This window comes from Macaca nemestrina, chromosome 4, assembly GCF_043159975.1.
Source record: "Macaca nemestrina isolate mMacNem1 chromosome 4, mMacNem.hap1, whole genome shotgun sequence".
Classification (NCBI taxonomy): Eukaryota; Metazoa; Chordata; class Mammalia; order Primates; family Cercopithecidae; genus Macaca; species Macaca nemestrina.
Window position 1 is genome coordinate 121,406,935 of NC_092128.1, and position 27,231 is coordinate 121,434,165.

Below are 27,231 nucleotides of genomic sequence, written 5' to 3' on the forward strand. Positions count from 1 at the left end.
TATTACATATACATTTCAAAGGGCATTAAAATCAGTAAATATGATGATCATCAAGTCTATGTAGAAACACAGATCCATGCTTATGTTAGCATGTTATGGGAAGAAATCAGCACACACATATATAGAAACATTGTGATAATATAAAAATAGCAAATACCTTTGGACAAGGGGGAGACAGAAATCTAGACAAGAAACCAACCAGCGTGACTTAAGGAAAAGGTTGAATTAGGATGAATATTTTGCCTTTTTTCTTTAGAACTGTGCTTGGTTGAGTTCAAAGCAGCTTGAGTGATAGAGCAAATTTTTAGCCAGAGAAAATTTAAAAGCATAATTTTGTCCTTTAGTGAACAAGAATTCTTTCCTGCAAGAGTTTGCATTCTTCTTACACTGCACACAGTTAAGTACTTTATTTTATTACTGAGTGCCTAGCAATCCTAGTGTGTGGCTGTCAGCCTGAAACTGTAACAGAGAGGATGCACAAGGTCTGAACAGTCTCAGCCCTTCAACACCTTCCTCCTCCCAGGCTCTGGGCTCCCTGCCCTTTAGAAACAGCAGGAGCCCAGTTCCAGGCGCTTGGAGCTGCTTCTCAGCTGGTTTCTCCCCTATCCGCCAGTTACAGCTGCCTTTCTGGAGTCTGGGGACCCTGTGCTCAGCCCTAGTCCTTCATCCCTGTGTTCTTTCCTGTCCAGCTCCCTCCCACCGTCGGCCTCACTTGACACTCTAGGGGTTGCCCTGGATGCTGCTGCTTGGTTCCAGGCTCTGCTGGTACCTTGCATCCCACCTCTGCTCCAGCTTTGCTCCCCAACACTTCAGTGTGGGGCTGGCTCCTTGGGGCCCTGCTTGCCCTGAAAAGAAAGAGTGGACATGAGCTAGGAGCTTTCAGCCTGTGTGCACTGTGGAGTGAGGGAAGGTCTGGCCACCAGGCAGCCAAGGACCTTGTTTGGTGTTTCTCCAGAGGCTGCCAAGCTCTTGGCATCTCTGAGAGAAGAAAGAGGAGCAGCCTGCTCTTCTCTTGATGCAATACAGGGCGGCTGCGTTCTGAGCATGTACGAATGGATTATCTAGCAAAAGCCAGAGCCAATGGCAATGTAGTGATTTTATTTTCCAGTGTAAAAAAGCAGGAGGGAGAGACAGCAGTATTTTCCTTCCTTACTAGCTCCCATCTACTTCTCTCCAAAGGGTTACTAATGGATTATAAACATTCCTCTCTCTTTGCAAAATCACCAGATTTATGCCCTTAGTCACTGGGCTTGGAGGCCAGCTCTGTGTGGGCTTAGCAGGGGAGCCCTAGGTATGTGGCCCTGAAGAGTTAGCAGTCAGCAAGAAACATCAGCCTCTGTTAGCTTAAAGTAAACCTGCCCAGATGCTTTCTTCCCGGGCTTCCTTTCCCCACAACACATACCCCAATCTTTAGACATGTTCCTTATTGACAGTTTGTTCTGGCTTAAGACCAAGAAAATAAAATGCAAACAAACACAGGGCAGACATTTTGATACCAGGCTGCATGTGTTGAGTAAGTATTGCAGAGTTATTTTCTTACACAGTGTTGGGGACTCTGCAGGGAACATGAGTGTTTAGACTATTGCGGCACGCGATATGGGGGATATGGCTCAGCACCGGCAAGTTTCAAACCCGAGTCTGCCCAGGAAGTGGACCTGCGTCCTTGGGCCCAGCCTCTTGGGGTGGTCGGAGGGTGGCAGGCTGACCGATCCACCCAGCCGGGTGTGTGCAGGGCTTGCTGAGCCTCTGCATTCACAGCTCAGCCTCCAGCAAAAACAAGAACTAGGGGCAGTCACATTCAGTTAGTGCCAGGAGCCAAAATCGCTTTTTGATTTGTTGTTTTCATTTGCTATGAGTGAGAATGGGCTGAATCTGACCAATCTGAAATGTACAAGATGGGTTCATCGCACATGAAGTCACTTTTTCTTTTTGATGAGGCTAGAAGAGTTTCCTTAAGCAATTTAGTACAATGGCAGAATTAATGAAATAAAAACAAGTCTGAGAGGAGAAAGACGTTGCTTTTAGGTAGCAATCCAATTTGCTAATGACAACCAAACCAACCCCTGTGATTTCAAAATGATTACTTGATAAACTAAAGGCAAGAAGCCTGGGAAAATATGCAGTTGATGATAGTCATATGTGCTTAACCTCCCCCGTCCATTTGTAAATGTTCCTGTATTACCAAAGCTTCAGAGTCCTGGAACAATGGTGCCCAATACAACATAAGCCACATGTATAATTTAAAATCTTTTTATAATAATATTTAAAATGGGCCGGGCACGGTGGCTCAAGCCTGTAATCCCAGCACTTTGGGAGGCCGAGACGGGCGGATCACGAGGTCAGGAGATCGAGACTATCCTGGCTAATACAGTGAAACCCCGTCTCTACTAAAAAATACAAAAAAACTAGCCGGGCGAGGTGGTGGGCGCCTGTAGTCCCAGCTACTCGGGAGGCTGAGGCAGGAGAATGGCGTAAACCCGGGAGGCGGAGCTTGCAGTGAGCTGAGATCCGGCCACTGCACTCCAGCCTGGGCAACACAGCGAGACTCCGTCTCAAAAAAAAAAAAAATAATATTTAAAATGTATAAAGAAATAGGTAGAATTAATTTTAATACTCTAGTGATTTCTGCAAATAATTAATATAAAATTATTTTATTTCTGTACCAGATTTGATGTATATTTTACACTTACAGCACATGTCAATTTGGATCAGACACTTGGCAAGCACTCAGCAGCCACACACATACTGGACGGTGCAGCTCTCCAAGGTCTCACACGTGTTTTAAACAGTCCTTTGTAAATGCAGTGACAAAGTTTCAGGGTTCTAGAAGGGGTCTGGAGTGTAGAAAATGTTTCTAAATGATCCAGTAGTCACAAAGTTGTTACGCAACCCTCTCTGTATCTGAGGAGAGGGGGATTGGTTCTAGGATCTCCCATAGATACCAAATTCTGTGGATGCTCAATTCCTTTGTATAAAATGGCATAGTAGCTCGGTGCAGTGGCTCATGCCTGTAATTGCAGCATTTTGGGAGGCCAAAGTGGGCAGATCTCTTCAGGTCAGGAGTTTGAGACCAGTCTAGCCAACAGGGATAAACCCCGTCTTTACTAAAAGTACAAAAATTAGCATGGTGGCACGCACCTGTAATCCCAGCTACTTGGGAAGCTGGGGCAGGAGAATCGCCTGAACCCAGGAGGGGGAGGATGCAGTGAGCCAAGATCACACCACTGCACTATAGCCTGGGTGACAGAGTGAGACTCCATCTCAAAAAAAAATAAAAGGCATAATATTTGCACATAATCTATGCACTCTCACATAGTCATGAGCTGCATACTCACCTTTCAGTCAACAATGAAGTTTCAAGGTTCTAGGTGGTGCCAAATGTTTCTAAATGCTCCTGTGTCACAAAGTTTCTGCACCCACCAGGTTTCAGAGGTTGGTTGGTGTGATCTGGGTCCCTCTGCACCTCTCACCACAGGCCCTCAGTCCCCTAAGGCTCCTCATAGCCACAAGCCTGCAGGTAATGGCACAGCTCCTCATAAAGCGCTTCTGCAGCCACCATCCCCAGCATGCACCGAAAAGTGGGGGCTGAGAAGGAATGCACAGGCTTCCAGGCTGAAATGGGACATCAGGCACTCCAGGGAGGCTCCCTTCAACTGGAGAAGCTACGCTCTCTACCTTTGGTGGCTCTGCACATGATTACAGTTTGGCCTTACAGTTTAAAAAAAAAAAAAAAAAGAAAAAAAAAAGCCTGACACCCACTTATTCAATCTCTCTCTTTTACTCCTCACAGCATTCCTGTGGAATTGATGTTCCCAAAAGGAACCCTAGAACTCAGATTTTCACAATAATTATACAGAGTTAGATATTGCCTGATTACAGCAAGGTTGCTTTCAGAATTCAAGAGTTTATAATCAGTGCTAGTTCCACTGTTCCTCCCCTGCAGGTAGGAGGAGATAACAGTCTCCTCTACTTCCCCATCCATCTCTCTCTCTTTCTCCCTCTCTCTCATATATATACACACAAATACATACACACATATATATACACACAAATACATGCACACATATGCATGCACACATATATATGTGTCTATTTATCTTTTTCAAACACGTTATAAATAAAGAGGAAGATGATCAGAGCTAGATACAAGATACAAAGGTTACCTAACAAATCAAATTTCTCCCCTTCCTCAGTCAGTTGTACATAACAATACCTGCAACAATAACACCAGGTACCAATCGTTGAAGGCTAACAATGTATCAGCCACTACTGTAAGGGGAGGTAGTGCATATCTCAATTTTACTGACCAGGAAACTGAACCAAGAGGTGAAGCCACTGGGCAAACCACTGCCAGCCATGGGCAGTTCCTTCCCTAAGCAGTCTAAATGCAGACTCTTCAATCTTCACATTAAGTGACTCTTTAAGTATTAGGAGCATTGGCTGGGGTCATACATAAGGGACATATGCCTGTTATAAGAGTCTGTGGGTCCATGTAGTCCATGGCAGAGCTATGTGTGAGGCACACAGGACCTTCCCTGAGGGCCATGCCCAGGTGTCCCCAGAATGAAATGCAACCACCACATTTCTGTTATTCCTGTTCAGCTTTTGGGCTGAGCTCTTCCTTAGGAGTTTCTTCATTGGCTGTACTATGTTGAGAGGAAGACTCTGGGAGTCTGATTTTCCCTTTACAAGGTCAAATTTCAACTGAGATTTATTTTGCAGTGAAAAATTATAATCGGATGCAATCAAATGACGTGAAAAACATATTCTTTTCAAATTGCAGCAGCACATATAATATATTCCAATTATTATTATTTTTTGAGATGGAGTTTTGCTCTTGTCACCCAGGCTGGAGTGCAGTGGTGTGATCTCAGCTCACTGCAACCTCTGCCTCCTGGGTTCAAGTGATTCTCTTGCCTCAGCCTCCCTAGTGGCTGGGATTACAGGCATCCGCCAGCATGCTTGGCTATTTTTTGTAATTTTAGTAGAGATGGGGTTTCACCACATTGGCCAGGCTGGTCTTGAACTCCTGACCTTAGGTGATCCGCCTGCCTCAGCCTCCCAAAGTGCTGGGAGTACAGGCATGAGCCAATGCGCAACATATTCCAATTATTACCAAGCATTCACACTTGCTCTTCTTAGAAGCATGGTATTCCTTAGGCTCTTCAATTTAATGCCTCGGCTCCAAGGACACCAAATGGAGCCCACCAATGCTGCCATGTATGAAGTAAGGGCTGCAGCAGCAGCGAGGCCAGTCGAGCCCCTAAATACAACTGCACACAACCCAAGAAGTGAAGATGCAACTGAACCAGGACAGTTTTTAGCTGTGGCCAGCCCAATATGGCTCTCTCCTTGGACAGGTGGCAGAGCTCTTGAGGAAATGGTGTTTGCCTCCAGTTTGTCAATGTGTGAACCCAGTCATCCCTAGCCAAAGGAGTCTAGATGATTTTGACCTTCGTAGGGTGCAGAGAATGGAGAAATAACTAAGAAAACTAGAACATAGCGATGTAGACCTTACACACCTGGGTCTTCCCAGGTGATGAAGGGTCTTAAGGCTGTTCCCAAACAGTGTTTAGTGAATACCCAAATAACAGAGGGGTGGCAACAGAAGACACCACTTTGGCCAAGTTGATAAACCATGAGCAATCCTCATTTTCCTGATGACTGGGACTACAGCAGAGACTTTCTGCAAGCTGAAGATGTCTGGGGCTACCAGGGACAGCTTCACAACCTATCCAACTCCACTCCCAGCCTAGAGGCCTGGCCTTGCCAGCCAGACAGAAGGTGACTTCGGCTCTGCCTGAGCCCCTAAGACCTGGCATTCAGAGGGGATGGAGAGGGCTCATGTCACAGCCATGTCCTACATCTTCATCGTTTGCCATGTAAGATGAACACGGGTTCTGGGAGCACAAATGGGCGGCTCAGGATGAGTTGCAGAAACCAGGTATGGGAGTCATCCAGGGTAGGGCCAGGAGGTTGGGCTCGGGGATCAGGGACAGGGCACCGGGAATGGTGGTCATGCCCTCTCTGGGCAGCCTCCTCTTGATCAAGGTTGGGTATGTGTTTCAGGGCACAATGAAAGAGGAGCTTGAGGTGCCAACTAGGGACGCTCTGCCAGGCTTTTGCTCACACTGCCTGTCAGAAAACCTCCTCTTTGCTATTGTTTCTCTCGACTGCCAGAGTCTGAACATGGATGCTGCTGTTTAGTGTTCTGATAGGGTTCTTCTCTGCAGGTGGCCGAGGTGAGGGCCACACCCCTGTGAACAGTGGTGGTTTCTGTGCTCTCACGAGCTCACCTTGAGTCTGGGCTGTCAGCCCTGAGGCATGGGTCCTCACTGTAGGGATCGTGACCACCCGACCGGTCTGCTCCATCGGGCCACACCTGAGTTCTGCTGCCGGGGCAGTCCCCGCCAGCCCTGCCTTTACCACCCCTGTGCTGCCTTGGCTTTCGACAGGGTTCACTCCAGATGTGAATGCCGAGCCTGTCCCTGGAACACACTATTTTCATCAAAAGAGGCAGATTCTCTCTTCATTCCCAACTTTATGTGTGAATCGATATTTTTCAAGCACAGGAAATACCTGAGTAGCTGCAACTATATTCCAAAGTTGGCGAATAGGCAAGGAAAGTAATCTTGTTTGTCCCAAAAAGAAGTGGAACAATCGATGCAGCCTTCAGTCTTTAGAAGGGTGTAAGTCTGGGAACAGGCCACATCCAACTTGCGTATGTGTTCCGTTTCACCCTGAGTGCTTGAATTGGTTGCCAACATTTACAATTTGGGAGACGTTACATAAAAATCCAGATTTCTGGCTTCTCTTCAAAAACTGGCCACACTGGGTCTGTAACCCACAGGGCGACAGTTGGACAGAGGGAGCAGGGCTGTTCTCTTTAGAGAAAGCATGTGTTTTCCACACTGCCTGTGGTCTCTCATCTGCTGAGCCTCCCTCAACCTTGCCTAACCACTGCCTTGCCTCTAAGGCATCCATATTTGCAACCCTTGCATTGCATGGGAGGCACCGCTTTGAATTAATCCTGAAATTTATTGAAAATCATGTATTTGGGAAAAAATGTGATATACCATGCTGAAATCTCTGAATATGTCTAATTTGTCAGTTGAGATAATTCCTGTAAAAAAACCCAAAAAACCTCAAAATGGTGCCCAAAAAACTAGATTCATTCTATGAAATCCCCCCTACCCTCCAAAAACAAAACAAAAAGCAAAAAGACTAGAGTCATTCCATGCAAGGGCAGAGTCAATCCCAACTCTTGGGCAAATAACCCAGCATCACAGCCAGGGCTAAGGGGCTCAGACAGCATCTTCATCCTCATCTGACTGATGAGCTGACCACAACCCGGTGAAGGAAAGTGATTGTCCAGGGCAATTCAATGGTGCCCCCGTTTCCTAAACTAAGGGCAGTAGTTCTGACAATGGGCACTACTTATTATATATGCAACGTGCATGGTATCATCTGTGCTGGGCTTTTCACAGGCTCATGACAACTCTGATAGATAGGTGGCATATCCGCACTGTGTATGATCAAAAGGTAATGCTTGGCAAAATTAAGTGGACTCTTAAAGGCCAAACAGCTAGTTAGTGGTGGTGAGATTCCATTGTAGGTCTATCAGATTCCCAAATTCCCTCCCTCCCCACCACAGTACTCTCAAATTCAGTGGCACCCCAGAGATGAGGGCAGGAAAACATGCCGTGTTCCCTGTTTGCATAAAGCATCAGGTTCCAAAGACTCAATGATTATCCTGGCTGTGGCCATAGTCAATATGAACCCTCATTATTTGGATAGAAATCAGCAAGATTTTATATCAACGGTCAGCACCAGCAAAGGAAACAATGAGTCCTATGCGCAGCATCCCTCAGGGTGCACAGTAACGCGTGTCTGATTAGTTTCAGATGTGGAATGCAAACCTGTGCAATCCCCATGCAAACTGCAGAAAAGACGTAGAGATTACAGTAGAAAGTGATTTTTCTTTATGTTGAATGACTAAAAGGAAAATGCCATAATTTTCCTCTGTTCTCACAGATGTAAACAACACAGGCCAACCTCAGCAAAATGCATCTTGTGTGGGGTAGGCAGGAAGGAACCAATTGCTGCCTTCAAATTTCCTTTCTGATGAAATATAAACTTGGTCTTGGAGTCACCCTTAGAATTGAAGAGCTATACTTCAACGTTATTAGGGAGTGTGTACAATAACATGGGGAACTGGTCATGACAAACTGTTAGGTACAAAGATATATAAAGTATTACTGATAAGACAATTACACTAACCAGATACAGATTTGTGTGTTCATATGAATAGGGTTGGAACAAAACCCGAAAAACATATTATAAAAGCATTCATTCATTTTGGTGACTGGCTTATGAACTATTTCTTTAAATCATTTTACCTTATTTCCTTTTTTTTTTTTCTTTTTCTGGGACGGAGTCTCACTCTGTCACCCAGACAGGAGTGCAATGGCGCGATCTCGGCTCACCACAACCTCTGCCTCCAGAGTTCAAGCGATTCTCTTGCCTCAGCCTCCCGAGTAGCTGGGACTACAGGCAAGCGCCACCACACTCAGCCAATTTTTGTATTTTTAGTAGAGATGGGGTTTCACCATGTTGGCCAGGTGGGTCTTGAACTCCTGACCTCAGGTGATCCACCCACCTGAGCCTCCCAAAGTGCTAGGATTATAGGCTTGAGCCACTGCATCCAGCCCATTTTACCTTCTTTCTGTTAACATTTCCAAAATATTTATTTGATGCGTTCTTGAAGTTATCTAAAAGATGAAAAACATTGCTGGGCTGAAGAGAATCAACATGCCTTTCTATATAAGAATAAAGAAAGGAATCCTGACAGTGTGATATTGGTACAGAGATGGACAAATACACCAGTGCTACGGAAAGAGCGCTGGAACAGAACAACGTGCACATGGACACTTGATGTCTGACCACAGTGGGGATAGGAATCAGTGGGAAAAAACAGATCCTTCTTCACATCACACCCAAAAATAAACCCCATGTATAGGAGAGCCCAAATGTGAGAATGCAGTTTTACAAGAAATTCAGGCTATCTTTAGTCTTTTAGGGTACAGGAAGGATCTCTTAAATAGGCAAAGATTATATACATCTGAGAGAAAAAGGAAAAATGAATACTAAAATGTGAAGACAATCATTGTACAAGAAAAGAAAACACAGGTAAGTTCGAGCCACAGACTTAGAAATGTTCCATGTGCGAATAACTGACAAAGGAGAATTTAATAATAAAAAAAAGTAAACATAACAATTTTTAATTTAATTCAATTTTTTTTGAGACAGTCTTGCTCTATTGCCCAGGCTGGAGTGCAGTGGTACAATCTCAACTCACTGCAACCTTCACCTCCTGGGCTCAAGTGATCCTCCCATCTCAGCCTCCAGAGTAGCTGGGACTACAGGCACGTGCTACCACGCTCAGCTAATTTTTAAATTTTTTTTGTAGAGAAAAGGTCTCACTATATTGACCATGCTGGTCTTGAACTCCTGGACTCAAGCAATCCTCCTGTTTCAGCCTCTCAAAATGCTGGGGTTATGGGCATGAGCCACCATGCCAGGCCAAATGTAGCATGTTTTTTAAAAGGGCAAAGGCTATGAAAAGGCAATTAATACAATACAAGACCCAAATTGCTAATGAACAAATGACAAGATGCTCATCCTTCCTAATCAGAGAACTGTAAATGAAAGCTACATGAGAAGCCATCTATGCCTACACGCTGGCAAAGCTCAACGTGTCTACTGATCTTAAATACTGGCATCGGTGTGCAACAAGGGGACCCTGCAGACACTGGGGGCCTGCCAACTGCATGAGCATTTCAGGTATCCCATAAAGCTGAAGATGAGTCTCTTTCCTGTCAGTTTCCTCTTCTAGAAAAGTCTCTACATGTAAATAGAGACGTATGTTTCTTGTTCATTGTTTCTAGCCCTCAAAAACTAGAACAATCTAAGTGCTCATTATCAGGAAAATGGGTAAATGAATGAATGAACACCACAGATATCATCATGGATAAATCTTACAAACATGATGTTGAGTAGAAAAATATACTTAAGGGTATGGTGCCAAAGCAAACAAGTCACTCTTACACAGTCTTTGTAAGTTACTGCAGATGTACAGACAGCACAGAGACATGCCTGAGAGCAGCTGCCGTGAATCAGGGTCGGGGCCCTGGTGCAGCGCAGATTGTGATAGCACGTGTTGGATCCCGTGACAAAAGACACTCTTTAGAGACACAGATGTGGCTGTGACTTCCGTCCCCACCCGTCCTTCCCATGACTCACCTCAGATGTGAGTTCTCAAAGCCATTCTTCTCCCACAAAGGGCTCTTCTGGGGACCCAGGTCTGGGGTTCCAGCGAGGTCCTGGTCACTGCAGTCTTCCTGGTCCGTGGCCCACTTGTCTTTGTATTTCATGCTGTCCTGCTGCGAGTCCAGAGAGACGATGTCTGAGGGGGAACTCATCACTCCCGAGTCCTCGGTCGTGTCCTCCGATGCAAAACAGCTGCCAACGGACACGGTCTCCTCCGCCTCTGACAGCACCTGTGGGACTCCATCCGGGCTGCAGTGGCTGCCAGACCCCAGGGGCAGGCTTACTGGACAAGACACGGTAAGGACAGGTCAGCCCAAACCATTCCGGGGTCCACACTGCCTAACAAGTGTGACATCAGTGTGTTGGCCCCACTCTAAAATTTCAGATTCAGGGTGCTCAAAATAAAGGAAGACCCTCATTCAAATACTGCTGAATACTCCTGAAACATTTTAACTCAGAGGGAGTCATTCGTGTAAGATTGAGAGCAAAATTTTCCCTTAAAAATCAGTATTTGATTAATTAGCCTTTTATTTTTATTTTTATTTTTATTTTTTTTTTGAGACGGAGTCTCGCTCTGTCACCAGGCTGGAGTGCAGTGGCACCATCTCGGCTCACTGCAAGCTCCGCCTCCTGGGTTCATGCCATTCTCCTGCCTCAGCCTCCGAGTAGCTGGGACTACAGGCGCCCGCCACCTCGCCCAGCTAATTTTTTGTATTTTTAGTAGAGACGGGGTTTCACCGTGTTAGCCAGGATGGTCTCGATCTCCTGACCTCGTGATCCGTCCGCCTCGGCCTCCCAAAGTGCTGGGATTACAGGCGTGAGCCACCGCGCCCGGCTAATTAGCCTTTTATATTGGTCTCCTCTCTATGGCTATGGGCAAGCACATTTAAAAATTCAAACTAATGACATGTTGAATACAATTGTTTCTAGTCTGACCTTTGGTTTAATGGAACTTGTTTAATGTGAGATCTTTAGAAAAACATTAACAACAATTAGAGTTTTGGGAAATATAAATAAGCAGACATAAATATCAGTTTGAAAACATCTCACGTGTATTTCATATTTGAAATCTGGCCTAGAAGATTCATGGCCCTACTCCCCAGCTTTTGGCTCTCCCTTAATTTTTACATGTGAGGCCAGTTTCTGTGGTTGCGGTTACCTGGCTCCTACGTACTAAATGTGATTTGCTGCAGCAGTTTGGTGAGATGCACGGAGCGGCAACTCGCTCTCCAAGCCAGGTTCTGTCAAGCACTAATACTAATGATGGGTAGCACTATGGACATTCTGCACAACTACCTAGCTATTCGTAGATAGCCATACATTAAGTGTAAGGAATGGGAGGTCATTATTTTTCTCTTCCTGAGCTTCTAGATTCCCTAAAATCACAGAAGGCTCTATGCATAGAGATGAAATTTGAAGGACAAAAACACACAACTCTAGCCCGATGTATATTAGAGTTGTTACTGTTTTTTAATAAAAACAGATTTTAAACTTCAAGACACTTCAGGATATATGATCTAAGCACTATTTATGACAGTCCAGGAAACAAGGACTGTGTTTTGTTGCAGTCCCAGTGTATTTTGTTTTAAAGTCATTCTTCCCCTAAATAGTCACTGGATGCCCAAAGTGAATTAAGACTCCTCTAGGAATGCTCACTCCACAAAATCATGCACTGAGAGTGAAGTGACATCACAATTGCACTCAACATCACCAATATTTTAACTGGACAGGAGACTAACAACTTATCATCAACAAAACCAAAATAAAATCCCATCAGGTGTTGGTTTGAGATTCCAAACAATAAAACAAATGAAAGAACAAAAGTTTAAAAGAAAATACATTTCACTAAAGAGCTCCAAAGTAAAGAATAGAATGAAAAAAAAAAAAAAAAAAAGGAATAGTTTAGAACAGCGCAAACGCACGAGGAGATATGCTGAATGCAGTGATGCTGGTCTGCTGCGACCTCGTTCTTCTAGTTCTCTCCCCAGCTTTTGTGGCCAGACTCTTAATTCAAGACAAATATTAAGAAGAAATGTCACAGTAGCTCCCTGTTTCCCCTCACTCCTCTCTTGCCTTCCCTTTTGCCGCCATCATTGAACAATAAAACCAGCACATTTTTTTCTGTCTATGTTGTATATAAAAAGTATGACAAGAACAAAACTCTCAGGTCACAGAGGCCTGGATTCACACCCTAACGGAGTAATGTAATGCTGCCGCCCACAGGGTCCCTATTGCTGAGTGGGTGCCTGAATGTGAAGGGCCCCATGACAGGGCCTGGGGACACAGATTTCCAATCCAAACATGTGGGCTCTGGCACTCACAGCTTCTGAAGGGACAGACACGTACACAAAGAATGACAATGCTGTATGGTCACACCAACTCTCGGTGTGCTCCCATAGGCAGAGTGTGGCAGGCCAGACTGAGCGAGGTGGTGGCACACAGTAGGGGCCACACAAATGCTGGTTTAGCCTGGCTTACCCTCTTCCCTCTCCAGGGATTATCACTCAGGTGTGAAGTGGCCTGAACAAATGTGCCCCCGCTAGCCCTCTGCTGCCAGGCCCCTTGGAGGGGGCCCTCAGAGCACCTGGTACATGCCCTCTGGAGGCACAGAACACACTGCAGGGCAGAGGGACTCTAACCCTGCTCCACCCCTTCTCTAGCCAGTTATAAAGATCAGGAATGCTTGTCTGGTCATACATATATATTACTCAGAAGTTTTGAGGCAAAAGAAAAAAAAAGTTGAGAGCCTGTGGTCTAAATTAAGCCACCTGCAAAGCCTTAAATCAACATGGAGTGAGAGGTCACATATTCAGTGCACACATGTATTAAACCATTTACAAAATGACTAATGCGAGTGCTATTACCAGAGCTCCCCTTTTGCCCAGGCCAACTCTCCTGCTCTCCATGTGGATAATCTTCCCATGGCCCGTGTGGCCTGGCCACAGCCCTGTGACACCATTCATGCCATTGGTGCAGAAGCAGGTAGGGGGGCTCTGCTCTCAGGAGGTTTACCTGCATCCAGGGAGAAGAGTGGCACAGGAATTGAAGAGACAACTGTCTAAATGCTGGGAGGAGAGGAAACATGGGTGCAAGGCCTTCTGCCAAAGGGGTAGGACCCGACTGGGCAGACCTTCCCACAGTGATTCTGGCAACTGCTTGGAGTATAGGGTGGGGCAGGCTGTGGCCAAGGGGGAGCACCTGCAAAGGCTTTGAGGAGGGTGATGGTGGCTGCGTGGGGAACTTCCTGGAGAAGCTTCCTGGTGAGCTGTCAGAAAGAGCACAGATTTGAAGAGAAGGGGAGATATTTCTGTGAAGCCCCAACCTGGGTTGGCGTGAGTTTTTAGGCAATTTCTGATCACTCCTTTCCAAGGTCTGCTCTGTCTTGGGCATCTTTTGTTTGGAATCAGACATGCCCATCTCATTCATCCTGCCCCCACCCCACATCTCTTTTCTTCCTTTGGCTGGTTCCGATGATTAACCCCATTAACTGTAACATGTTTTGACAATTTCTGAATGAGATAATGGTGCAGGAGACTTTTTAATTTTTTTTTCTTCATCAATGCTAAACGGAAACTCAGAACATAAAAGGAAAACGTGGAGCAGCTTGGGCTGCATCGAGGTTGGGGGCCCAGGTCCTGTCCTCCAGATCCTGTGTGTGTCCCATTTCCCACCCTCTCTCCAGCCCCTGAGGGGCTTACCTAGAGCCAGCGGTCCAGGGACCCCAGCCTGAAACCCAGGGGCAGCAGGAGGAGGGCTGAATTAAGAGCCCAAATTGCACTCTGAACAATCCCCTTTCCCCTTTCTGTAAAATAAGCAGTTGGTTCTGACGGGCTCTAAAATCCCTTCTAGAGTAGAACTGCAGTCTTTGAAAAGCCAAATCAACATATAGGATGTAAACACCCATTTTTATAACTGACCAGTGACTAATTAGGAATCTTTAAAAGGAATACAACATTGGCTTTGTCCTTTCTGCTATATTCTGTCATCCCTGAGAGGGTAAGTCATTATTTTTGAGTTAATTAATGCACTGGCAGTTTTGCTATTCTCTTAAGGCATGAACAACCTTTTTGAACTAAAAAGTTATTACTGCAGGATTTTTGCAAATGTGAAAAAACACACTTACTTTGTCTTTAGCAGAAGCCTAATATAAATTCATGATTTAATTCTCTTCTAAATGAATAGCCAGAGTCTAAGTAAGGAATAGTAACCCTTCTATTGTCCTCCACCTAAATTATATAATCAGAGGCCATTACATATCTCTGAATGAGCTTTGGTAAACTCTTCAGCTCAAGCATAAAGAAGAAAATGCTAACTTAGGGCTAGTAGTTCCTCAAGTTGAACAAAATTATTCTCAGTTCGGTACTAGTTTTTCTTTTACAGAGTCAGCAAAGATAATTCCATCACTAAATATAAGTATCTTCTAAGTAATTTTGGAATGGATTCGTTTTTATTGTTTTATTAAATGCAAATTAAAGATCTTGTGTCCTATGATATTGCTTTTTTGTGGTTCATTAAGAGAGAAGATTTCTCAAGAGCCAGTTTCACCAAATGTATATGGCCCAGAGAAAATGTTTCAAAGACAGAAAAGCTACCTCGCCACCTCACACCGCTGCTTATGGGTTCCACAGCCACTCACAACCAATAAGGAATGCTGCACTTCATCTTAACCTGTGCTTTGTTCTCCATGTTTTAGGCACTTGGAAGAAAGGGAAAAATAACGTGAAGTGCTTTTGAACTAGTGATACAAACTGACATAAAGCATTTCAATAATTTGGGCGGGGGGGGGGGCGCATGCAGTGGCTCATACCTGTAATCCCAGCATTTTGGGAGGCTGAGGTGGCAGATCACTGAGGCCAGGAGTTTGAGACCAGCCTGGCCAACATGGCAAAACCCCATCTCTACTAAAAATACAAAAATTAGACAGATGTGGTGGTGGGCATCTGTAGTCCCAGCTACTCGGGAGGTTGAGGCAGAGAATCGCTTGAAGCCGGGAGGCGGAGGCCGCAGTGAGCCGAGATCTCAGCACTGAACTCCAGCCTGGGCGACAGAGCAAGACTCCGTCTTAAACAGAAATAAATAAATGGAAATTTTTTTTTGCATATCCCTCCAAATAATTTTGAACAATCATGCATCTCCTTCCATTTTTCACTGATATCTGAAAATTTCCATCACGAGTTTAGTTGGTTGCAAGAGATGTACATTTTAATTGTGTTGTAAGTATTAATATTTTATAAATAAATATTTTGCCATTTAAAAATATAAACAAAGGAATCTGGATATCATAGTAGTTTCATGCCCAGCCCCCTCCACGTAAAAATGAGTAAACGAGTTCTTCCTTTAATAGGCAGCGTTTTAGAGCATGTCTTTTCTTCCTTGAACTTATTTCCATTTCACTACCTAACAAAATCTCATCCTAATTGAATGTACTTTATTGCTTGAGTTTTTTTTCATTCATCAAGCCTTTTTGTATAAAATATGTATATAAGTTAAAATGTAATTTTTATTTCCCCTAACCATAAGGCAGTTGTATTAAATTCCTTTTTATACTGTTATCCTTGTGCTAATAGAAAACAGCAAACCAAAATTATACAAATGTTCTAGAAACTTTGACATTTGTTAAGCAAAAAGGTAAACTATCATTTGGAAATGCATTTCATAAGTGAGTGAGGCTTTTCCAATTAATTCCTTAAAAATGACTGGATTACTTACTGCTAGCATGAGGCAGGGTTTGGCATAAATTCAAGTCTATTTTTCATCTTACAGATATGAGCACTAGGCAAAGCTTGTCACATATGAAGGTAAATTAAGGGACTTTTGTTATAGTTACATCATTCCATTAGGTTTTTAAAACTTTTCCTCTAACATATGTCAATAATCACTTAATTAGTCTGTCACAAAAATTATTCTTAATGATCTATAATCTGATAACTCAATTAGATCCTTTGTCAATTTTGTTGGAAAGAAAAATTGGGAAACCACCTGATGTTCAAAAAGATTCGCCACCAACTCATTAAAGTTATTTATCTGCTCGATCTTATACTAATATTTCCATTTGTTCTCTTGTTTGAGGTCGGGAATAAGGTTTGCCCATCTCAGGAAAGTGCATCCCAGTGAGTTTCCTGATAGGTGAGGGGTATGTTTCTCTTTTATGAGGGAGAAGGCAGGTATCTGTAAAACTGGCATTGGGGAAAAAGACTTGGAATGATGCTGGTCACGGGTGAATTCTCAGGCATGTGAATTCCAGGAAAGAATACATGTGGAGGTATAACATTTGGAAGTGGATTCCCTTGGAGAATCCTGGTGTTCTCCCAGAAGAATGTATACCCTAGTTTAAACCCACCAATGTACACAATACATTTCAGTCAATTTAAGAGTTGAGATGGTGGGATTCATGGACAATACCACAGGAATATAGAAGTGGTCGCTCATTTTAATTAGAGGAGACAGGAAAGTGACCATTGGACTGCGTCTGAACACAAGCATGATTTTGGCAGGCAGAGGACAGGTGGGTCAAAAGATGGGAAAAAGCAGATAAATGCCAGGCTGCATGGGAAACATCAAATACTGCTGAGTGGTTGGAATCCCTAGTGTCTGTGTGCATACACAGGGTGCAAATGTTCAGGAGGCATGGTTTGGAGGCGCTGGGTTTAGGATTCGCCTTTGAGAGACCCTCTGCCACCAGCATTATATAGATTCTGCTCTGAGTATGCACCTCAAACTTCGTTCCCCTCTCTCTAACTGATTCCCTAGGCACAGTTTCCTCCAAGTGAAGTTTGCCTGTTCATTCCTTGTCAAAATCACAGCCTCTTTAGTTTGATGGGCACCATTTCCTAACATTTTATATTAAGGTCCTAGTCAAAAATGCCACAGACCTGGGCTCCTCAAAGACATTCCATGATGAAGGTAATCAGTTGACTCCAGAACACTGCAATATACACATACACATTTTTATCTTTTCAAGAAGGCAAGATAATGAAGGTTTGAAAAACATTTATGGATCTAAAATTAGACCTGGATTCTCTTAAGAGTCAAGTGATGTATTGTTGGTATCAGTCAGCTCCTATTTCTTCACTATCTGAATCAAACTCTAGTCCTAGAATCCTAACGTGCCTATTAGAGTCCCTGGGCAGAGAAAGTTCCAAGTTATTCCACTGTAGGACACAGCTGTGTTCCAATTGCTGTTCTTTTAAAAACATATAATAAACAGCTGTTGTTTTTCTCTGCCCACCACTCTCACTCTGTTTGTGTTAAAAGAATTCTGCCCTCTTGCAGGTAACCAATTTATCATATCTGGGTGAGACTATCTGCCCCTAACTATTCCCCTAGGACAATGTTATGTCCAAAGGTGAGTATGTGTCACATGCTGGACCAATCAAAGTCCTTCTCAGCACCTTGGGTATTCAGGAAGATGGTCCAATTGGGCTGGAATAAATGGATTGGTTATAAGTTTTTGATAAAAGGCTGCCATTTTAACCAGCACAGGGAAGAACTTATCCGCGGATTGGAGAAGAACATACTTCTAAGACAATGTTTCAGCTCCTGGACCCAACCATGCCCATAATAAAGATGAGTCTCTTGGAAGTGCCAGTTATGTGAGCTAAAAATCGCCACAAAACCCAATTATGCATAACTGGTCAAGACATATTTCTGAGAACTGAGGAGTCCTGTCTAATAAATGTCTAAATTTCCTGGATTTTGCACATATATCTATGTAACATTATGGTATTTCTATTATAGGAACCTTTACTTTATATTACATATTAAATTGGACAGCTACATACATGTCTTTCCCTTTCCTAGATTTATTTTCCATTGTTTGGATTATATACTTTAGTATAATCTAGCTTAGGAGGGTATACTCTCAAAGCTCTCTTGTGTCTGAAGGCTGGCTCCATTTAATTCTCATCCTTGAATACCAGTATATGGCTAAACCAAAGGAAGGTTCAGATGAAAATCCTTCTTGAAGACTGTCTTCTCAGCTCCTCTGTTTTCTAGCATCTTGTATCACAGATGAGAAGGCATATGTTCTCACGATTTGTTTACAGCTATACATAACCCCTCTCTAGAAGCTAGTACAATTTTATCTGTGGAGTTTTAAAATTTTTACCTGAATGTGTCTAAATGTGCACATTTCTAAAGATGTGTATTTAATTTCCAAGAATGTTTTGATGCTTATTTGTTTTTCAATAATAGCTTGCCCTTATTTTATGTATGTGATGATCTACTGAAATTTTCTGAGGCAATGACTAAAAGTATTTATTTTAAAGTTTTGTTCCATTTCCTAACTTAACTCCACTTCCTTTGGAGTAAATTTCTCTGCTCACCTTGTTGTCCTTCTCTCATGCATTAAAAACACAATTGTCTACCGAGTTGTGGCATCTTTCCTGTGTTTAAATGGGGGTGTCAGCAATGGTATGGAGTGAATTTCTTTGCCACATGTGAATATTGCTGTTTCCTTACTATGGATCAGAAAGCCTATCAACAGCAGTCATGGATGCAGTGCATGAACCAGGACTGGACTAAGTGAAATTCCACAGGGACAGGGACAGACGCTTGCATGCTGGGGTGAGGATTCAATTTGGATAGGGTGGTCAGTTTTTCTCCGGAGCCACAATGCTGGCTTTGGCTGACGGTGCTTAGAATCAGTTCAGCTATCCTGAAACTGAAGTTTCATTTTATTTTAATGTGCTTTTTTTGTTTCTAAGCAAATAGTTAAACAGGATTCCTCCTCTATGCCACTGTCATGGACTTTAGGAGTAGTCTAAAATATTACACTATTGGCTAATTTACTATCAGATAGTACAGCTCAACACTGATATTTGCGAACCAAATAATGGTAGTTGGGTTTTGACATTCTGCAGAGTTCAAATAGATCATATTTATCTACCTCCTTATTTAATCCACATGCCCCCTGCAGTGTGGATATTATTATTCCTATTTTGCAAATTATAAAAGAAGCCCCAACCAACAAATTATGTCACCTCTCCTGAGGGTGTGTGTTGCAGAAACACTCTGCTCAGCTTATAAAAGGGGCAAGTTCATTCAAACATCACAAAAAACCCACATGGTAGGCAGGAGTCAAATTAAGGTTCTTTAACCAACGTGTTACATGAATCCTGCTGAGTATATCTGCATTTAGACTTTTCTAAGCCGAAAGATTTTCTACCATGTTCTATGTAACAAATCTTGGACCCATTTATCTGGGAATCTCAACATATTTGAAACCATTTCTTGAGGAAAAAACCTTCAGTCCTTTTTTACACATTTCTGGGCCCTCACCTTTGAGGGAAGTGTGGGGCAGTGGATGGCCATCCCTGCTGGCAAGAACAAAGCTGGTGTCTTAGTTTTCATTGTCAAAATAGAAACTCTGTCTCCAGGTTGTCTAGTCTATTAAAACACATAAATTTTATTTCACCAATGCCTCAGAAAGAGAGGTTCAGGGACCTGCCAAGGTGCCAAGGGACTCAATCTCAAATTGACTATGCTTTGGGTCTATTATGAAGAAAAGGTGAGTCAGCCACCATCTGAGATGGGCAACCTAAGAAAAATGCCATCCCTCCTTCTGCTGCTTCCTTCCAACTTCTATCCTTTTATCATCAGAACCCTAGAGAATAAAGTATGTGGCCTACTTTTATTAGCTTTCCATAACACACTGTTCATCCATCACTCTGGATGTAAATTTCATATAAAATGACCAAATTATTACATAAATGAGTGCTGTTTGACACAGCATCCTCTCTGATCCCTTTAGCCTTGTTTCCCAAGAAGGCAGGACCGAGTTGTGCCTTTGTGGCTGCCTTTAACTGCATTTCCTCCTTCCTCTACCTTCCCAGCACATATATTTCTGAGCTCTCCTAGTGTTTACTTCTAGCCACTTAAGGAAAATGTAGGTTTCAAAAATAGCATTAATTAATATATTTTTATTTTCAATCATTTAAAATAAAAATTATTCCTTTTTCTAGACTTTTCTCATTTGAATAATATTGACACAAAAAGCTGCCTCCAATCCCCTTTGAAATTCACTGTGATTTAACTAAGAAATAAAATAGATCTCTATGGATATAAGAGAGGAAAGGAGTCAGACCATCCTCTTGCCTGACAGGCAGATGGCATCTTCTGGGCAAGCTGTGTGCCCTGTCCTGTGCTGCCCTCAGGGACCCAGGCTGACCCCGTTCAAGTGGGCACTTGGAGTTCAGGGCATCTCACCCAGTCAGGAAGGCCTCCTCAAGCTGGCACACTGTGCAATGTAAATTCTTGATAATATAATCAATATTTAGTATGCAATAACAGAAAAGAGCATTCTTTGACAAAAGCTAAGAACCCAGATGTCTGAGCCTCACCTCTTGCATGCTGAAGAACAGACAACATTACAGGTCACTTTCTGTAACTCAGAGAAGATGTCCGGGTGTGCTGTAATGCCACCCTGTAATGCCAGTCATGTCAAGTGCCCGTCCCTGTGCCTCACCTGCCCCCAAGAGGTGCCTCCCCACCTGGCACAGGGCCCCTCGGCTGGGCCCAACCAATCTTAGCTTCTCGTCTTCATGTCTCTGCTCCTCCTTCCCTTGTACCTAAAAGTGGAGGTTCGTGGTGACAGACAAAATTGTCACTGTTCCTCTGCAATGCAACATTTTATTAGGTGTCTTAAAGAAAAATTACAACATAAGGGCTGGGCACAGTGGCTTACGCCTGTAAATCCCAGCACTTTGGGAGGCCAAGGTGGGTGGATGACTTGAGGTCAGGATTTTGAGACCAGCCTGGCCAACATGGTGAAACCCTGTCTCTACTAAATACAAAAATTAGCTGGAAGTGGTGGCATGTGCCTATAATCCCAGCTACTCGGGAGGCTGAGGCAGGAGAATCGCTTGAACCCAGGAGACAGAGGTTGCAGTGAGCTGGGATCGTGCTGCAACTGCACTCCAGCCTGGGCGACAGAGTGAGACTCTGTCTCAAACAAACGAACACATAAAAAGGAAACTTTGCGCTTTTTTTTTTTTCTTTTCTTTTCACATAAATTACAAACTTCTCTTTTGGCCAGTTCTTTTACTTCCTTATGGACGACTTCTTAATTTAAGATCTATTGAGTTTGTGAGATTTCCACTGGGTTGGCCCCACAGTTCCATCTTGCTGTCCAGGCCTCTTCACGCTCCTTGGGGGCGAAGGACTCTTCATGGGCCTTCCTCATATGGGTGCTGGGCTTGTTGGGAGATGGCCATGTTTCCGATGAATTGAAGCCACTGTAACGTTTTTTCTCTTCTGACTGCCTGGCCTGGAGAGGAGTGACTTTCTGATGTTTTTTTTCTCTATGGTATCTCCCTGCACTGGGGACTGCTGTGGGCCCCATTCCCCTCTGCTGCTTGGCCAGGGGCCTTGTGCCTCCTCGGGACAAGGCAGGCCCCAGATGACTAAGACCAGCCCCAGCCTCCTCAGACGACCCCAGCATCTCAGCTCTCCCTCATGCTTCTGTTTTATGATTTCCTTCTCATTTTCTGTGCAACACAAAGCTCGGCTACGCATTTACAATGATGTCCATCACAGAAACCCAGGCTTTCAAGATGCTTGGTAGCAGAAGGGGTTTTCGGGGCACATTACCCATGATATGGCTGGAAATATAAGAAAATGGAACTTGCTTTTAATGTAAAATATCTGTTTCCTTTCCACAGCCTTCCTCGTTCCAGCAGAGAAGGTTGTCCGCTACCCAGGATCCAAACCTTTCTTCCCCGGAGCAGCCTGGAGAGTTGAGGGGACAGATGGGAAGCCAGGAGAGAGGGGGTCAAGGGCACAGGTTCAGAGGGAAGAGGACTTGCAGATATGACCCCAGGGTTGGCTACTGCACCCATCTCCAGCTGGAGTTCTCAGAACATGTCCTTCTCTTTCCTCTTGAAAGTCCTCATCTTCCTTCAAGGATGGCTCAGGCCCTCCCTCCTCCACGAAGTTAGCATCTCCAGGGGCCCCAGCCCGCATCCTTCTTGGACTTGCAATGCCCACGCCACTGCCACTCTTTTCTGTTGCACTAATAGCGTGTCCTTCCAGCTGGGCGCTCAGCCCCTCAAGGGCTGCAGGAAACTCAAACTCATCTCTTAATGTCCTCATCCACAAGGCCGAATTCCTCTCTCTAAGGACTTAGTGAAGATTAAACGAGACAGCACTTATGAAGGAGCTAGCAGGGCACAGGGTCAATGCTCAGTAATGGTAGCTAAAATTATCACAGGTGCTGGGCCTAGCTGCCTGGTTGGCCATAAACATCCTAAGTTCTCTGAGAAGATGATGGTCTAATACTTGGCCCGTGTCAGAATCCCCTGGAAGGCTTGTTAAAACAGAGATTGTCCAGACCCCATACCCCCATGAGTTTCTGATTCAGTGGGGCTGGGGTGGGCCCAGGGGTGCATGTTCTCAGGTGCTGCTGCTGGTCAGCCTGGGCCACACATGGGAGGGCTTCCTTCGTACCTCCCCCAGGGTTCCTGGCCATCCGGCTTTCCCCCCTTGCTGGGCTGCAGGTGAGAACCACCTACATTTAAGCTTTGTACCCCATGTAGCTTTCTGTCGTCATCTTACTGAAACCTATTCCCTGCAATAATTCAAAGACAGCTGTCTCCAACAACAGGCGCTGGAGTTAATGGACAACCAGTCTCAGAAAGTCACATTCAGTCCCTGCTCTCAAAAGGCAGGAGTATTTGCCTTTTTCTAAAATTAGCAGATTCCATTTCCCATCTCAGTGCTCTTCACATGTCTCCTGTTTCATGGGAACTTGTCCCAAAATGCCCTCAACAAAGTTACAAGTGACATTTTCCTTCAGACAGAAGTAGAGCTGAAATAATTACTTGTGGAAGCTATAATAGAATAGTTTCACTAAGACAGAATGAGGAAACTACTTACAAAAATAAAACACATTCCAAATGTTTGTAAACTATGTCAAAAACAAAGAGCAAAGAAACAATATGGGGGGGGGGTGCATGATGAAGTTGGGGGCAGGAGGAAGAGCAGGGGTAGGAAAGCTGAGCAGGGTAGGGGTGGTACAGCCTGAATGTGAGTGAGCAAATGGGATCCTGAGATGCTGGAGAAAACAGAGGAGAGGCAGCAAAGAGCCTCCATGTCCCAGGTGTAAAAGGGCTGCAAAAGGCTAGTGAGAGGTGCCTGTAATGTCACCAGGGGAAATGAGCCCTCATCAATGGCAGCACTGAAGCCTGAGTCTCCAAGGATCACCTGTCTGGTGTCTCTGCATCAGTGCCTCCATCTGCAACCTCAGGGCATTAGTTTCCTGGCCAGTTGGGTTATTTTTGCCTTATTAGTTATTTGTACCAATTGCCTGAAGTTTGGGTCAGATTAAATAGCAGACTGTGAAGATGACCAATTTAAACTGTTACCTGGGGTTCTGGACTAAGGAATAAAACATATCTTTTAATATTGAAAAGATACTCTAATACAGGCTTGTTCCAAGATGAGTTCTCTTCTGAGTATTTTTAGAAATCACACAATGCTAACATACCATTAAAAGTGAGTGAAGAAAAGCAAAATGACTAACTATGCTTGTATACAGTGCTCTCCCAACACACACACACACACACACACACACACAGCAAAAACCATCATAGTAGTCCCACCTTGTTGGAGGTTTTGCTTTCTGCAGTTTGTTACCTGTGATCAACCAAGGTCTGAAGATATTAAATGAACAATTCCAGAAATAAACTCTTGGTTAGTTTTGAATCGTTGTGTCCTTCTGAGCAGCCTGGTGAAATCTGCCATCCTGTCCTGTCCCACCATGGACGGGAATCCTCCCTTTGTCCAGCGGATCCACACTGTCTCCTCCCCGGCCTGTGAGTCACTGAGCAGTGGTCGTGGTTCTCAGATGGACTGTCTCAGTGTTGCAGAGATTGTGTTCAGGGGCCCTTATCGTACTTAATAATAGCCCCAAAGCACAAGAGTACTGCTGTTGGCATATTGTTATAATTGTCCTATTTCATTGCTAGTCATTGTTGCTCATTGTGCCTAATGTAGATATTAAACTTTATCACAGGTATGTATACATAGGAAAAAAACAGTGCATATATATACACACACACACACACATATATATGTGAATGTATGTATATATATGTATATATGTGTATACACACACACACATATACACACACATACACACACACATATATTCAGTGCCGAGGTTTTAGGCATCCACGGAGGGTCTTGAAACATATTCCCCCGTGAATAAGTGGGGGACTACTATACCCAAAAGGTACTCAAATACAGTAGAGTAGTCAGCATAAAAGCAATGAAAAGTAACACGATGACTTTCCCCTACAGCTCCCCTCCCATAGTGCAGCATGCCTTGGCAATGTGCATCTGCTTGTAACAGTGATAAGATCAGCACCAGGGCCCAGCATTTTGGAAAACTTGTATAGAATTGTTACTAGCCTTATCCAAAGTCAACAGACTACACAGCCAGCAAATTAAATGTTGCACACACAAACCACCTGTCTAACTCACAATTATGGTGGCCCAAAATAACCCGGCTTTATTGGCCAGAAAACACTCACCTCAGCAAAACCCACCAACACTCAAAATAACCTACATGAGATGCTGGGGCTCCAGCCTTAGGGTTTCAGGGTCTGTCCCAGGGACTGGAAGTTGGATGCTGTCCCCTTGCGAGGCAGGGACCCCATTTTCCCCTCCATGTCCTGAAAGGATAGACAGCCACACCCTACCTCTTCCATTCCTCTTATTACAGATACCCTCCTACAACCACATTCTACCAGGGTTTTAAAATTAGGATTATTTTGGTTTTTAAAATGAAGTTTGTTTTCTTTTTCTTTCATATAGAAAGTAAGGAAAACACAAACATTTGGAAAGAAAATAATCACTTATCCCCAAGATAACCATGGTTTATATTAGGTTGGTTTTTTTGGTAGTTTTTTTTTTTTTTAAGAAGCTTTTTGGATAAATGTAACAAAATTTCTCAAATGTTTGAAAAAAATCAGATACATTGCCTTTCTATGTTTATGTATGCACTTTGTACTCAACAGATAAAAGACACACTTTTCTCCATCTTTTGTGTCAATTTAAACAATTATGGGTACGGTGACTCGCATCTGTAATCCCAGCACTTTGTGAGGCCGAGGTGGGAGGATGAAATTATCCAGGCATGGCAGAGCATTCCTGTAGTCCTAGCTACTTGAGAGGCTAAGGCAGGAGGATTGGTTGAGCCTGGGAAATCGAGGCTGCAGTGAGCTACGATTGCACGAAAGCACTCCAACCTGGGTGACAGAGCGAGACCCTGTCTCAAAACAAATAAACAACAACAAAAACAACAATACAACCCCCCAAAACAATTACATAACACTGTGCGGATTCGACTGTGGCCTCCAGCAAATCAGTGCTTACAGGCTATGGCTTCTCATCTGTGAAAGAGGGATAAGAATAACAGTATTCATTCACTCAGGAGCTTCACGGAGAGGCGTGATGAGGCAGGGAAAGCCTGACAGAGCCTGGACAGCCGGAGCCTCTGAGTGTGGGCTGTTAGAATGAGTCTGATTGCTGTGATTCCCATCTGTTTTCAGCCTACAGGCTGATACGGCAGGTCCTCCAACATCTTTCATTCAACATCAGCTTATTATCCCAGGCTGGGGCCGCTGTCTGTGCAGACTGCACCTTCTCGGCAGGTCTGCATGGGTTTTCTCCGGCTGCACTTCTCCCCTCCCATGTCCCCATACTGAGCACGTTAGGGTCACTGGGGTGTCCAAATTGTCCCCATGTGGGTGAGTATAAGTACACCCGCAATGGGATGGGGGCCAGTCCAGGGCTGTTTTCTACCTTAACCCCTGTGCTGCCATGGTAGGCTGCGGCCACCTGTGACCCTGAACTGGAAAAACTGGGTAAATCATCACATTACTTGCTTTTATTAATCTTTCTTAAATGTATATACAGCTCATACTTATTTCAATGTTTAATATTAGTAGTGTTTGGTTTTTATTTAGAAGTGCTTTGGTTTTTATTTAGAAGTTTTGTGATGTTTTGGTGACCAGAAATATGTGCTAAGAACTTAACTCGTTTTTATCAGTTGGCCTATGGTAAAATTGGTTTCATTATCTGTTGTTCTGCATGAAGCTGCGGTTTCCAAAAACCTATAGATGATGTTAAGAGAGGAGGACTTACTGTATAATCATTCATTAGTGGCCATGATCTTTCGAAACACTGGAAATTAAAGAACAAATGTGATTATGTGGGGGCTGCAGAAACTGTAATCTTAAGGCTTTGGGGAACCTTCCCAGGAGTGGGAGAGAACGGGGACGGGGTGGGGGGGGCCTGAAACACATGGGTTTCTAGGAGGGAGTCCCAGGAAGCCGTGTTTGTAGATCAAACAAGCCTGGTCAGGTGGGGGTGGGTGGGAGGGTGAGGGCTGGCCCTGTTAGCATAAGCAAGTCTGAGCCAGGCAGGGAGGAGTTGGTAAGGGTACCGTCTCCCAGTCACCCTGCCACTGTTCCCTCATCCTGCTGTCTGCACTAACTCTACCCAGAAATACAGCCAAGATGATTGCCTTCTATGTGATATTCTCCAGTCCCAATGGGATCTGAAGGTTTTTCTAGTTCTTAGCATTACCCCCTGTGGCCTGTTTTTTGCTAACTGTTCAATCCTCATCTCACCCCTCACAGGGAGCATGTGCTCCTCCATGCCTGTGTAGGGTTGAAATGGAGACATCTGCTCCCGATTTGTCTTGAATAAACCCTCCACAGGCCCTCCCTTCATGATGGGTCCTGCCGTAAGCTCTGCCGGATGCCTCCACGAGTCGATCTGATCTAGTCTTCAGTGCACACGCTTCACTCCGGCTGTCTGACAGCAGTGCCTCCTCCAGGTGTTTTCCAGCACTCCACAGGTCCCTGAGCACATGAACACCAGCCCAGATCTCACAAC

The 27,231-nt window shown here is 44.2% G+C and overlaps 1 protein-coding gene across 8 annotated transcripts in view; it reads right to left on the reverse strand.

Moving 5' to 3' along the window:
* The window catches only part of LOC105492381 (cordon-bleu WH2 repeat protein), a 300,253-nt gene that overhangs the window by 18,255 nt on the left and 254,767 nt on the right, over positions 1–27,231 (reverse strand). For all 8 annotated transcript variants that reach the window (XM_011759456.2, XM_011759450.3, XM_011759453.3 and 5 more), the window contains one exon: positions 10,303–10,612. In XM_011759456.2, the coding sequence (XP_011757758.2) occupies positions 10,303–10,612 (310 nt within the window). The remainder of the gene's footprint in view (positions 1–10,302; positions 10,613–27,231) is intronic.